Source organism: Eucalyptus grandis, chromosome 9 (assembly GCF_016545825.1).
Source record: "Eucalyptus grandis isolate ANBG69807.140 chromosome 9, ASM1654582v1, whole genome shotgun sequence".
In the NCBI taxonomy this organism is placed as follows: Eukaryota; Viridiplantae; Streptophyta; class Magnoliopsida; order Myrtales; family Myrtaceae; genus Eucalyptus; species Eucalyptus grandis.
This window is the reverse complement of record NC_052620.1, coordinates 35404543-35419921: the sequence shown is the minus strand read 5'-3', so window position 1 is coordinate 35419921 and position 15379 is coordinate 35404543. Positions and strand designations below refer to the sequence as shown.

General features: G+C 38.3%; 1 protein-coding gene across 1 annotated transcript; it reads left to right on the top strand.

Annotated features, from left to right (window-relative positions):
• Positions 1 to 990: 990 nt before the first annotated feature.
• LOC104419541 (uncharacterized protein C630.12) lies at positions 991 to 7446 on the top strand. The gene is made up of 14 exons (XM_018862788.2): positions 991 to 1041; positions 1263 to 1586; positions 2068 to 2127; positions 2218 to 2396; positions 2935 to 3070; positions 3282 to 3378; positions 3681 to 3737; positions 3832 to 3932; positions 4220 to 4254; positions 4341 to 4398; positions 6068 to 6142; positions 6218 to 6375; positions 6460 to 6726; positions 6895 to 7446. The coding sequence occupies exons 1-14, from the start codon at positions 1006 to 1008 to the stop codon at positions 7133 to 7135; spliced, it is 1824 nt and encodes a 607-aa protein (XP_018718333.2). The 5' UTR covers positions 991 to 1005; the 3' UTR covers positions 7136 to 7446.
• The last annotated feature ends 7933 nt before the right edge of the window (positions 7447 to 15379 follow it).

Genomic DNA, 15379 nt, shown 5'->3' with positions numbered 1-15379 from the left:
CCTTGGTCGAAGTGAAAATGGAAGTCGATCATATCCAAAATCATAAATTGCAAATCGGGATTAATGAAATCAAAATCCTCAAATTTTCGATTGGTGCAATCAAGTACCTCCATTATATTATTATTGACACGTAACTTTTAGATGAGCTCATTTAGTTATTTGTTGCGTAAGAGAATTAGGGATCGATCCCTACTACCCCTAAACAAAGATATTATCAATTTGCATTTGCATAATCAGAGCATCTAGTGGTAATAAGCCAACATGAGTTGCGATATAATTGGACTGGTGCAGAGAGGTTCAGAGCTTAATTGAATTAACTAGAATAAGACCCGCAAGAGCATAAAATTCTGCCAAACTCATAATCTTTTCCATATGATCAAAAATTGCAAAGCACCATGGGTAATCTAAATTAGGAAGGATTGCATTCTTTGATCAAAATGAGGCTATGGCTTTGTTTGTTTCGCGAAAAATGAATGATTTGAAAAATATCTTCTTAAAAATAATCACCTATTCTTCTTATGAAAATAAATAGATGAAAAGTTTTTCATCATCCTTGAAATTATTTGGACATTAATTATTATCAATAATAAAGATGATTTTCATTAAATAATTATTTCAAGCTATAAAAGTCAATATTTTAAGGAAAATATTTTTTAAATCATTGATTTTTCATGAAATAAATGGAGCCTTGTATACCACATAATTTTCGGCCTGATTTGGAATGAAAAGATAGAGGAAATAAATAAGCGAGCAAAAAGGAAGCTGGCCGGCCTAAAAGATCGTCTCTTGAGTGAATATAAAAAGAAAGAATTTGGACAATAATGGACATCTTCATTAGGGTACAATGAGAAGATTATGGTGGAGGCAATCGTCAATTACTCAATCAACATAGTGCCATGGCCACAAATGACTCTTGCCAGGTCCATATCTAGGATTGTTGGGTATTGCCTTCGCCGCAAGAAGGCCGCCACCAATGCTCAAGGGTCGATTGATGCTCGTATTGACATGTTGCGACGTGTAGTCGACCCTCACATGATGGTGGTAAGCGGCGGTGTCTGTCATTGTGCTAGGGATTGCAAGCCCTCGTCGCTTTTAGTTTTCTTAATATTTTAGGCTTTTTTTTTTCTAAAGATTAACACTATGCTCATACCTAGGATCATAAAAGGAAATTGAAAAAGTCATGTCAGCATATTCACGAATAGAATGGACCTACTCGATTGCATAATTTAATTACACAAATTGAAAAAATCATATCTGGTTAGATCTCGATTGCATTTACCCCGAAGCAAATCCTAAAGGGAAGGGAAGGGAGGTCAAAGCCGAGACTCGAATTCCGAGGTTTTTCCCGTCGGAGGAAGGCGGAACGCCAGAAACTACTGCGACGAGGTTCAGGTTCCAAACAGCGATACACTAGGCAGAAGAGGAAGAGAGAGAGAGAGAGGGACAGGGAGGAGATGAAGCAGGGGGAGCTGACAGGCTTGCTGTGCGTGGCGTGGGCGGCCAGCCTTCTCTACGGCGAGATGCTGGCCTATTGGGTCCCTCCTCTCTGGTCTTGCTCGTGGCCTCATCTCAATTCCACGTCCACGGTGCTTCTTCTTCTTCTTCTTCCATTTCCGTTCTTGATGCAAGGCTTCGGCTCGTACCGTTGTTTTTCCATCGCCGTTTCTGTATTTCATCGAATCGCCGCGTACCCATTATTAGTTGCGTCCAGCTCGAGATCTTTCGGTGACTTGGTCAGGCTGCAATCGCCGAAAGTTTTCTGCTTTATATACGGGAGGGCGAGTTTGATTCCATAACAGACATCAAATTCGATGCTTTAGTGCGTTATGCTGTGAGTTGAATGTACTGCCATATGAATTTATCCAATTTGTTACTATTCGTAAGAAGTATTGACCGCGGGAGGGAGGTAAATCTGCAATGACGCATAGATAGTGCAGATACTCAACATATGTGTGCATGCCTAATTGATCGGACTATACCTGGTTAGGCGAAATACTTGGGTTGTCTTTGGGGATTAAGAATGCGCGAATACGTAGTAATAGACGGTCCTGTTTGTGCTAATCTCAGATGGGTAATGTAGGAGATCAGAATGGTTATGTCAAAGTTGCTGTTCTGGCAGATCCACAGGTACTCTTGCATAAGTTGTATCTCCATTTATTGCCACTGGTGTTTGGTTCATGTTCCCCTGCATCTGATACTGATTTTGTGTGTCACCAGCTGATGGATAGAACGTCTCATGGCCTGCCACCTAAATCCTTTGCTTTGGAGATGGCGCAGTTCTATACAGATCTGTTTATGCACAGAGCCTACATGAGTTCCATTCTGCCTTTCAAACCCGACGTCATTTTGTTTTTGGGTGATTATTTTGATGGAGGCCCATATTTGTCTGATGAAGAGTAATGCCTGCAGTTTACTGTATTACTTTTGGAAAAGATGTGTGTGCGAATCACCATTCACTATGGAATGCTTGAATTTGTGCACCACTGCAGCACATTGATTATTTGGCTTATTTCCTTGTCACGTTTACTTAGATATCCTACCTTGAATTCTGTTGTAGAAGTATGAAGGTTTATGGAATATTAGAAAAAATTTAATTGCTTCATATATATGCACAGCAGTAAATAATATAAGAAAGAATTGCGTGCAATTATGAACATGATATGTAGGCAAGGGACCTTATATAGAACTGATTCTGGTAATCCATGCTAATCTTATCTTTCACTCCCTCTAAGATTTAGAGCACAAGCTTGCTGCTGAATTACATTTAGTTCTGTCCCTTTTTTTCACCTTTGGAGAGAACTTAATAGAGCTTCCCACTGTGAAATTACAGAATTTTTTTGTGCATCCTTGTTTTTGTTTGACTGACATAATTTGATTTCCAACTCTGTATTTTTTTATCTTAAGAAAGGCCATTCACATGTTTTACCATATTAGATGGCAGGATTCATTGAACCGCTTCAAGCATATATTCGATCTCAAAACTCAGGAGAAGCATACAGAATATCCAGTCTACTACATTCCCGGAAACCATGATGTTGGTTATGCAAGCCTTCACTCCCATAAGCCAGAGGTATCTCAATTGGTCACTCTTATGCATTTTTGGTAGTAGTACCAATAGAGGTCTGAGTGACGTGCATCCCCATGTCTAATCTGGACAAAAGGCACTTTAACTGGTCTCATCATGTTGTAACAGAAAATCTGCTTTATATAAGGTTTGTCCATGTATTGCTTCCCCACCCACCCAAAAAAAGTTTGTGCTTTTACTCATTTTCCATTTTCAGGTCCTCAGTCGGTATGAAAGAGAATTTGGAGAGAAAAATCACCGATTCACGGTTGGAAAAGTGGACTTTATTGCTGTAGATGCCCAAACTTTGGATGGTACATTTAATTTATGTTATGCTTTCTTCCATATGCTTGAGAGTTCAAAACTAGTGACCTTTTATTAGCATAACTTGCTTGTATACAAATATGTGTCTTCCATGCATATTCTCGGTCTACGTACTTAAGAAAAAGCTTCTCTTAGAGAATTTCTGAAATATGAACTACCTAGCCTCATCTGCATTGTAATGCATGCTTCTGTTTTTGTTCTTTGAAATGCAACCAAAGTGTTCTGGAATGGGTCCATTTAGATTCATTCTATGTTGAGGCAGTGGAGTATCTCATTTGTATCTCATTTGCAGGGCGTCAAGAAGGGAAGGCTTCATCATCTTGGGATTTGGTAAAAAATGTCTCCCTGGGTATGTTTTTTTCTTTGATGATTAGTGAAATATTAGACGGTTCAAATCCATCTCTTTTTGGGAGGAGTTCTCAAGATTATTTGCACTTTGCTAGGTTCACACTCAAATCCAAGGGTTTTATTAACTCATATTCCTTTGTATCGGCGTGACTGGACTTATTGCGGACGCAATCGTAATTCGCTGGTCATCAATCAGGTAGGATAGCTGATTTTTGTAAAGAATAAATCAATGAAGGAGTGTGCATCATCACTAGCATAAGAATTGCATTGTCTCTTTCCATAAAACTTTTAGTTTACTTGGACAATTCAACGGCATGGTCTTATAAGAGCAATGCCACATTGATGTGGGTATATTATGGTGAGCCAATAAGCTTTTGATAATTGGAAAGTATGATCCAGATTTAGTGTTGTGGGTCCATACTTCGATACTGTCATGGTGATGTTCTTGGCACTTTAACGAACATGAATCTCTTTAATTTCCAGAGGATCCAGCGAACTACTGAAAATCAAGAAATAGGGTAAGCCTCGTGGTTACCTTCTTTCTATGCTCAGAATTATCATCGGCTTGTGACGATAAAATTCATTCTGACAGTTAGTGATACAGGTACCAGAACTACATCACTGAAGAATCATCTAACTACTTGCTGGATTTGGTCAAACCTGTAAGTTGGATTTTGTGTACTATCTAAATCTGAGATGAGATAATCTATCGTAACTTGGGCTTCGAATAGTTTGGCTGAATGCATATCTACAGTAGCACCAGCCTAATTGTGGATGGGACATTTACAAGGCAAGTTCTGAAACTTGTCACGATAATGCACTTGACTGTTAAAAATTTTATTCATGCATTTAAGTTCTATCACCTGCAACTTCGATGCACTTGAGTCTTCCCAATAACTTTGTCAGTTTTAAGCGCATGGAAAATGCCATGTGGCTTTCTTTATTATTTTGGCAATGCTACGTGTTCATTAAATTAAAAACACCACGCAGTTTCTCTGTCACAAAAACGTAATGGTACTAACAGAAGGACTGAAGTGGATACTATGACAAGTTGTAGGACCTAAATACAGGAAATCAAATTTTGGGATTCAAGTGGTTTTAGGTCTGTCGCTGTAATTATTCCAATTGCGGGTTTTTTGGTCTTGTACTTTAGTTCAAAATTGTAACACCTTAAGGTTAAAGTGTTTACCTTTTTAACTAGTCAGGTTTTTCTATTGCATGATCAGTGACAGCTAGAATTCTAGTTTTGTTTTTTTTTTTTTTTTTTTATTTTTTTTTTTTTTTTTTTGGGGGGGTGTTCTGTATACTTGACTAAATGTTATAATTGATCTTTGTTTATATATGCATGTAGCAAAAAACACTGAGTAATAAATTGTTATGAGAAGTAAAATAAGTAGAAACGTTTTGTACCATAGGTCCCAGTTCTGCTCTGAACCCTTTTTTGTTAAAAATCCCCAATTTTCACTCTAGTCCCAATATCGCCCATGCACCCACAAACTGCCACTGGTTTTTATAGTATTATCAACATTCTGAGGCTGCTGTTGTTCCATTAAGGTGAAGGTGTTGTTGGAGACACAGATTCTCATAATAAACCTGAAGTTGATAATCTTGAAGACACTGGAGGCAATTCCTGAACACGTGAGGAAATTTGGGGCTAAAGTGAATGTGGGGATTTTTTTTTTTTTTTTTTTAACAAAATAAAGTTTGGAGTAGAATGGGAATGGGTCTTAAAGTTGGGTTTTTTTAGGGAGTTAGCCCCTGAAATTGTTGTAGTTAGCGATGTGATTTAGTTTTTTTGTGAAGTCTCATCTGTTCAAAAGATGCCAAAGTTAACTAATATTTCACTTAAAATAAAAAAAAGAATCTACCAGATTCTGGAAATTATAAATGATTATATTATGATACATATTTCCTATTGAATCAGTTATACAATAAAGTAAACTCATAAACATGCATATAAAAGAAAAATAAAATAATAAAGTAGATCAAGAAAAGCAAAAAAGGAAATGACACAGATATTCAATATGAAATTCAATGGCTTGAGCTCAGTGAACAGGCTCTTGAACCTTATGTTTTTTTGTGGGTAGGTGGTGAGTTGTACAACCCAACCCCAAAGAAGCTTTAAATAATTTGTTTCTTTATCTTATTACAATGAGTTGTAAGGGGCCATCCTTGGCTCCATGGCCGTGCATGATCACCACAACTTATGGCAGTAATTCATTCAGGTTTTTCATGCTTAGATGAAAGGTCAGTTAAGTATGTAGCCCATAGCTCGTAAAATAGAGTGGTGCTATTTTACTAGTAACAAACTCACACATGGTTATCTTGTAGGTGCTTGTTTTATCAGGGCATGATCATGACCAATGCACGGTGGTACATAAAGCCAAGTTTGGGAATGTTGTGGAGGTAAGCCCATGGTATTTGGTTGGAACAACCCATCTGTCATCTAGTGTATTACATCTGATGGACAACGGCATTCAGCACACTGTAGGAACTGTGAGTTGGCAGCAGGGGAACTTACATCCATCTTTCATGCTGTTGTCTGTTAGTAATGTGACAACGTCAACTGCGTCCAGTCCACAAGAAGCAGTTTTAACTCAACTCTGCTTTCTTCCTATGCAAACTCACATTTACATATGGTAAATGTCTTATCTCACCATCACAATGTGATTTCCAGTTTCGCTCTCTAATTCTCATTTTCTGAGAGTTGCGGATTTTGTCAGGTACCTTTTGCTATATATTGCAACTCTTCTTGCTCTCCTCTTCTGGCCAACCAGTAGCAAGAGCTTTTGGCATCAGATTTGTGGGACTATTGGCCATTGCAGACATCTCATAAGCTCTAATCTGTTTGGTGGATCAACGAAAGAGAAAAATGAAGACGAAAACGTTGTTTATGAAGAGATTTGGGATGCAGAAGGAACAATGCACCTTATCAAGAAACGCTTGGATGACCCTACAATGCATTCGAGTGACAAAGGTCCAGTAGTAAGGTGATTAAGAACAAACATAATCAAATTTCCATTCTTTTATAAGTTCTGATGCAAACTTCAAGTTTTTACATTTGCATAATTTCTCTTATTGTGCCAAGCTTTCCTTAGTCTTGCCTTCTGTAGATGCTGAGATAAGTTTAACTGGTTTTTGTGGTTATTTTGAAGCAGGGGTAGTGCCGTCATGCGACCAACAGCAAAAATACAAAATCAGGACGTTGAGGTGTCTGTGAATATAGATACGAATAGTGATGTTGGCTCTAATGTGAAGCCAGCGCTTAAAACAAGCAAATCTAGAACTAAGATCATTGTCCAGAGACTGGTCCGAACACTACGGATGCTCACCATTATTGCGGCAGTAAATGTTCCTTTATACATTATGTTACTCTTTAAGGATTGGAATGATAAGTGATGTTCGGAAATTGAAGAGTGTGCCCTCCAGGATGCTGCTGTTGCTGCCACCGCGCAGGACTAGACTTTCCAGATCAAAAACAACGAGCTTCCTCTTCCGTTCCATGGCATCATAGAATCTCACTTCTTAAGGCTTGTCTTTTTTGCCTCAGTAAGTCTCTTGTATCGCCAGTGGACTGCTCTGGCATTTGTATCCTTGTATACGCATCAAACGTGTTTGATGTATTTTCGCTTCAGTAACTTATACATGCTACCGGTTTTGGACACGTCCGTTGCAATTTTGAGCACTGGTTTCACCATTTTTTAGACCTACATAGGGTTGACTTTGCAAAGTTCAGATGCATTACAGGCAATGTTTAAGCGTTTGTTTATATCACATGCTGGGAGATACGCAGGAATAAAATGGAAATAAAATTACCTTCTGTTTACCAATTTGAACCTTCATAGACTAAGCAAGTCAGACGAAAACTAGAAGAGAGATATCTGAAGTTATATCTCCTATGATGGCCAGAAAAAATCTCCAATACCCTCATGTGTATTTCTGTAAATTTCAGTTAGTCAGATTTATGTATTGAAAAACACCAGCCCTGTTTAAGGATTCCTTTTTTGGCAATTTGTCAGGATTTCATTCCAAACAAATTGAAGCAGGAGAGAGAAATCCTACTAACATGCTCAAGAGCTTATATATTATTCCAAAAAATCCCATTTACAGCATGTTACTCCATGACTATACACATTTATTCCTTTTCAACGCCTACACTACTAAGTCTTCCTCCCATAACTTTCTTTATCCTATACACAATCTAAGTTAGCATTTACAGATAAGGAAGAGTCATTTAAGCATCGATTCCTAGCCACCAAATACTATTGTAGTAGGCACTCCAAGAAAGCTTGAAAGGAAAACTTCAAGACGACTGCCCTCTGAAGGTAAGGACAACCCAAAGAGCAAATTGCAAAGATGCATGATGTGATTAGCCTCCAAATGACAAGATCATTCTTCGATGGAGAAAATTATCATACAATCTTATAAATTTAGGATTAAATTGGCAAAATTGAAAGGTTTATAATTGAACTGATAAAAGTGTTATAGGTTTAGGATTTTTTGGTTAATTTTCTGGAGTTTGGATCTTCAAAAAGAGCAGCTTGTATCTCAACATGATCAATTGACCTAGTTGGCGGCCAAAGTCAGCTATGGCCTTGAATAACATCTGCAATCTTAGACAGGAAAGGCAAAGCAGAATCATACACTATTCTGCTAGTAAACTTCCTCAGCAGAGACCCAAACAAATGCCAATCAGCACGCAACAGATAAGCCGTTGCCCCATCCCCAAAACAGGTGCTTGATGTGAGGTTTCACCGCATCTCTAAGCTTAGATCATTTCCTCCAAATAAAGAGAAATTTGTTGTCACATGAATAATCCAAAAAGACTTGTCCCTTAGCTCGTAAAACTTAAGCCAAGCAATCCAATTTATGAAGTGATATCAACAGCTTCGCGTTCGACGGGCCTTTCTGTTGATATAACAAGAGTGTTTAGCTAATTATCCAATCAAGAAAAAGTTAGAAATATGTATTGTGTCAACTTTTTGTGTGATGTGTAATCGACATATTTGAATTGATATTTTTTTTAATTGTATTCACTTAAGTAATATTTTTTCGATACTCATTGACATGACCCACATAATAATCTCGCCTCCTGCATCGTATCATATTTCTTTTTCATTGCCGATACGGAAATAAACTTCTGTTGGAAAAAGGAGATATGTGAAGGCTTTAGATGCATCAATACACGTACAAAATCCTGCGTGGTAAGAGATCGGAACAATGAATTTTCTCAAAAAGGATGGTCCATTCACGTTTGTAGCTTATTAGAACCTCGGACGTTACATTTACTATGAGTTACCGCCAACACACTTAAGAATCAGGTCAATCAGATCCTTAACTTTTCCCTCAGAAAGAGAACAAAAACTACAAGGGCTAAAAATCAGCTCCTCAAAAGACTTTTCACTTAACAACCCTTATTACATTAAGCCCTTATTGCAATAAAATGTGACATCCACATACAAAATGTTACACATACATATTACTTCATATCAGCTCCATCAAATCTCCGAATAACCGTCTTGACCCGGCCGGTTCGTGAAAAAGCTCAAGCGTGCCATAATTTAATCTTTCCTTCAGCCATGTGCCCAAAAACACAAGACTCTAATGGATTTCCTCCATTTTGAGTCGAAAAAATGGTGAAACAGGCGCAACATGGCAGAAGGAGAAAAGAGATGTCTCGGCCACACCCACAAAGCCACCTGAACCGCCCAGGACTGCCGCCAGCATCCTTGGACCGACGAAGCTCTCCAACGAGTATTAGAAGATGGAACACCATTCCGATCTCTTTAAACACGTGATAAAGGAACCAGATGACGATGATGATGATGATGATGATGAGAAAGATATACGTCGTGAATGAATAATTTAGGTGGAAGAGTGGGGGAATTTATATATAGGAGGGTTGGGTTGGGCTTGGTCTAGTCATCCCCCTGGATGTACCAACACAGTAGCATGGTGGCACAGCGGCGGAGAATGTAAATTCGGGCCCGCTGTTGCCGGACCAACGAAGCACACTTCCTCGTGAGGCCACCGTTGCCCTTCCTCTTTGTGTACGACTTGCATTGCTGAACCTCGGCCATGGCTGACGATAGATTATATGTAGTGTTCGACTATAACTGGGCACTAGAGAGACACTCTTCTTGGCGTTTCTGAAGAAAAAAAGCTCGACGCAGAGCTTGGAGGCATGTGGTGGGGCAAGGCGAAGTATTTATACAAGGATGACCGCGTTCTTGAAGGGAGGGAGGGAGAGAGCGAGTGGCTTTCTTGAAAGTTAGGGTTATTTCTTTCTTTCTCTCTCTCTCTTTTCTGCATGGGAATAATACAAAAGCTTTGGGCAGATTTTTCTATGCAGGGGCAGTGAATGTGGCTTGATTGATGTTTAAAGTGATATCAAAGTAAGAGATTCATGAGATTATCTCGATCTGATTAATTTAAGTTATCATGGATTAGCTGGGAGGGTGCTGTGTGCGAGGCAGGATTAGGAAAGTGGCAAAGTGTGCCGACTGGCGGAGCATGAAAAGAGGAGGGTTGCTTGATGCAGAAGAGGCAAGGGAGGATTAGAATATTATGGCCGGGGGGACATGGCCCCGGCATTGCTACCTAAGTCCTGAGTTTGAGAGACGGATTTGGTTGGATCCTCTGCGGTGCTTTGTGGCTCTAACGGTCAACCTTCTGATCGATCGCACACCATGTGGGTCAAAATAGGGGAGAGACGTGGCTGGATTTGAGTGGGGCGATAGGGTTAGTGGGGCTCCACATGAGGCCCGCGCTTGATCTGACGGTTCGTATTTGAGCTGCCTACACAGAGGGATTCGAAGCTATCTAAAAATTTGCGGTCAAATTAGGAGTTTCTGATTTGATCTCGATGATCAAGGTCATCGAGGCTTTTAAGATTGCATGAAAAACATTAAATCTCTTGATTGTATTTGAGAGTTGTGATGGTGCTAAGATATAGTCAATTTCACGTTAAATTCACTTCAACGAGGTGTATTTATGTATATATTAATTTGCAGGAAATTGATTGCATTGTGCAATAATGAGAGAGTTAACGAGGTGTATTTATGTATATATTAATTTGCAGGAAATTGATTGCATTGTGCAATAATGAGAGAGTAGAGCAATATATTAATATCAAGTGCACAAGTTGGGTTCGCAAAAAGCCATGCACGAAATCTTGTTGGGTGCTTGAGTATGGGATATGCGCTTAAGAACTAATTTCACAAACCGATCATTTTTATTCATTTATAGCATCACTCTTTCAAGCTAGCAATATCAATTATTTTCATTTCTGCAAAATCAGTATCCAGCTACATAGTACATACCGGTTACAAAAAAAAAAGAATCTGGTGGTCTAGCAAGTTGGAGATTGCACATGGTATAACTAACCGAAAGATGTCGTAGGATTTTATTCGACTGACTCCTCTGGGTATGATTGTGTTTCCATTTTTGATATATGTGACGTCATATTTCCATTCTGTTTCTTCGTCTTCCTTTCGCACGAGACTGGACTCAAACTAGGGCAACTTGTGATGACAGGAAGTATCATTAAACTAGGGTTTCCTTGATGTTTCACGTTTTCGAGGAGGCCATGCTTGTAACAGATGTTACATGGAGATTTGGTGTGTGCGCAGAGACGCTTCGAACAGCACATGTCACAAACTGCTGGCCAGCATCGGATCAGAATCCAATCCTGCCCGACCTGGCTGTTCCAGCTCCAGAATCTCCATGGCCGGTCGATGTCTCGGACAAATCCATCTCCGTAGATACACATGTTCCATTCCAACATTTACTTCAAGAACTCTTAACAGTCCCCACATGACAATCATTTGTTATTAAATGCAAGAATCTTTTGCACGTTGTACGTATCAGAATGTAGTCCAGCTACTCAGACCGCTACCAGGTGTGTTTCTAGAGTTTTTGTAAATTCACGCTTTAATTCGTTGGATACTTGAAAGTTCAAAGTTGCCCTCTATTGCTTTTTAAGGATGAGTTTGGTAATATTTCTGTTTTAAAAAATAATTTTTGAACAGAAATAGTTTTTTTTTATTTATATTCTAGAGAATAATTTCTGAATATAAGAACATATTTGGTAACTGTAAAAAATTTCTACTCTATGAACAAAAATGCGTTTAGTAAACTTGTATAATTTTTTTTTGTTTCCTTTAATTTTTTAATATTTTTATTTTATTTTTCCTTTTTTTTTTTTTTTTCTTTTCCTTTTGGCCGGCGGCCTCGCCTAGCCACGCGAGGCTCACCGGCGAGGTCACCAGCCCTCAACGGCTGGTTGGCCGGCCATTGCCGAGGCCGGCGACCGGCCAAAAAAAAAAGAAAAAGAAAAAGAAAAAAAAAGTGTTTCTTGGAAGTGTTTCCGAAAATAAGAAACAAGTTTTTTATACTTCTTATTTATGTTTCAAATCTATTCCCAGAACAAAAATGTAAACAAACGCGTTTCTGTTTTTTTTTTTTCCCGGAACAAAAGAACAAAAATTTGTGTTCCGGGAAGCAGAAATGGAAATTGCCAAACACACCCTAATTGAGTCAATTTGATACTCATTTATAAGTGTCCTTTTAGATAAGGGCTTTCTTTTCATCGACCGCTTGTTGCAGATAAATTTTGCATACACATAATCGTAACGTTCGTTGATATGTTCTATTGTGCATCTCAATCGGAACAAGCACAAAACTAAGTAGGCACAATGTCTTGATTTTCTAGTCACACTCGTCAGCTTAATAATTACTAGGCTGCTTAATCAAACTATCTTAAGGGGAAGCAAGACGCCGAAGCAAGAATCCAGGGGGAGGACGCAGACCTCTCGAGGAGCGAAGTGAAGATGGTGATGGAGAGGCTGGAGATCTTTAGCATCACCAACGCAAAGGCATGCCGGTGGTCGCTTGTAATTCCCCCGCCCGTTCTATCTCCTGCAGTCTCAGATCTATAATTCTACGTCGCTGTGCAAAGGCGACACTGGTGGTCGTCGTGGTGGCAATAATTTCTCGATCTACTGTGTTCCCTTTTCAATTTTTAAAATAAATTGAATATTTTCATTTATTTTCCAATGTTATCCTCACGTATACCAAACTCTTCATAGGACTAAATATGTCCACATTTATCATTTGAGAATTTTTTTTTATCTCGCTTTATCCTATTCTATCCCGACCCTTATCCTAACATCAGTAACCGAACACTCTCATACACAAATACTCAGCTTAGTGGTTCTATTGGATTCCTGGATATCAAGCCGCTTTGCAAAACTACTCGTTTATTGGCACAATTTTGATCAAGCGGCTACACTCAAACCAATTACGAGTTGCATTGGAAAATGGGTATGTCTTTTTTCTCTAGAAATATGCGTTTTAAGTTTTGTTTGTTTCGCTAAAAATGAATTATTTGGATAACACGTTCCTATAAATTACCACTTATATCACTAATAAAAATGAATAAATGAAAATTATTTTCATCATACATATGCCGATTGTTATTGATGATAAAAACATCTTAAATTAATTAATTATGTCAAGTGATACAAGTGATCTTTTTTAAAGAATATTTTTTAAATCATTTATTTTTCACGACACAAATGTAGTCTTGAAGCTCCTCCATATTTATTTATTTAGACTGATGTTATGTAATTTACTTTCTCCCGGGGACATTGCTTGAGGAGTTCCGGAAATCGGCGGGCGGGCAGTAGTGTGGGGAAACCTCCAAGCGACCTCCATTTCACTCCTCGTCCCTCGGTTTCCTTCCTTGGTTTCTTTCGAGAGTTCACGTGAGCCTGAAGCTATGCAAAAATCGATATTTCCAAGGTCAATAGTTACAATTAATTAATTCCAGTTATATAGATTCAATGTTTGGTGGCAAATGTAAAGTGGGTCAATTTCACAATATACGCCTTCGGAAAGTATGGCAATCCCCCCTATACTTTTGTGCATCCTAGTGCCAAAAGAAGAGCGGAGAAAAAATAGTAACCAGGAAAAAGTTCAAATGAATAGATTATCAAAGGTTTTCTCCCGGAAAGATGGAAGAATGAAATGAATGTTGATTTTGGGGGGGTTGCATTTCTTGCTTTTCTCGAGTCACTTTATCTCTCGAAATCTTAGTACCCTCCCATCGTTATCTATTTCGTTTTTCTTTTTTTTTGGGGAGTTTTAGTCCTTTCGTGGGAATTGCATACATTGAACTTTGTTCAAAGGAGTGCCCCGCAAGCGACGGACCATAAGCCTCTCCCCCGCATAAACATGTACTTGGACGTGTACTTGTGCACTTAATGTCTATCCCCACGGGTGGGTTGTCATGTTAAGCGCATACTAATCGAGGTTTGTCTGTGTTGATGTGCTGCTTCCAGGTTTATAATATTGTTGTTTCATGATGTTACCCAGGGAGAAACGGACGAGTTTCTCGATCATCCGTGTCCAAGATTTGAATCTATTGCAATTCGTGAGCGATATGCAATTGAATCTGGACTATATTGGCTTCCAAACCATCGGATGGGATAGCACAATCTTATCTGATTGAACCGACTTGATGGGTTTATGTAAAAGTATAATTAATTAAAACGGTTTAATATAGAGGTTTAAATTTGTTTGAATATTCAAAGTAGGATACTCGACTTGAAATCGATTAATTAAGCTTAATAATTCAAACTCGAGCCCCTCTCATATAAACTTGCAATATGTTCAAGCTCAACACTATTTTCTCATTTTTCGATCAATCAGCAAATGTACTTAAAATTGGGTAATCGGTGAGTGAGAAAATCAGGTAAACGGTACATCTTTTTTACCAACAATTTTTCTAACATTTTGCTAACTCTTTCAGAAATCTACCAGCACGGAAGGAAAAAAAAAATCCGCCATCAGGAAATAGAAGAATAGAATCGTCTTCTAGAAATGAATGGGTGGTTTGAGTGGATTTATTAGTGATCCAATGACTGGACTCGTTTGCGTGGTGGCTTGGATAATATGAGTACCATACAAACATGACAACAATCAAATTTGGACACCAGGCCCAACTGGTATAAGCTGTTCTTGGGCTGGCCTCAAAATGATGGACCAGAATAGATGTGGCCCATTCATTTTATTTAGATTTGACAATGTCAGTGCGGTAACCTTGTAAATTTGTATATGGGGTAAGTGTGAGGAAAGTTCTAAAACTTATTACGACATTATAATTAAGTCCTAAAAATTATAAAAAAAATTCTTCACAAATTAGGTGCGATTAAATCTCTTTAGTTAATCTGACTAAGAGAAAATACGATATGGCATTCTTATATTTTTCTTTGTATAAGTGGCAGCGATGTCGTATCCACCAAGCACCGTATTGGAACAAACTTGAAAAATTTAAAAGGGAAAAAAGTAAAATGTAAAAAAAAAAAAAAGAAAAAAAAAGAGATATAAGAGAAAGGCATAAGAATTAAAAAAAGAAGAAGAGAGAGGCTAAATTATGAATGATTCACAAAGACATTAGACAGTAGCTAATTAAATTGAGTTTAATTAATTGACATTAGCACTTTAAGAGAATAATGACAGGGTCTCTTCCACTGTATAGTTAGTGAAAACTACCCATCCAATTGATTTCGCCTAGAGGAATCACGGGAATTAGCGATCATGATTGACGGGGAAAATCATAAGACAAGTCCTAAAGCCGAT

Excerpts from the sequence above, each read along its gene's own strand:
- LOC104419541 (XM_018862788.2), top strand. The coding sequence starts at position 1,006 with ATGTTGCGACGTGTAGTCGACCCTCACATGATGGTG. Across the intron at positions 3,738-3,831 it reads GGTAAAAAATGTCTCCCTGG|GTTCACACTCAAATCCAAGG; the intron begins GTATGTTTTTTT and ends GCACTTTGCTAG. Across the intron at positions 4,255-4,340 it reads ACTGAAAATCAAGAAATAGG|GTACCAGAACTACATCACTG; the intron begins GTAAGCCTCGTG and ends TTAGTGATACAG.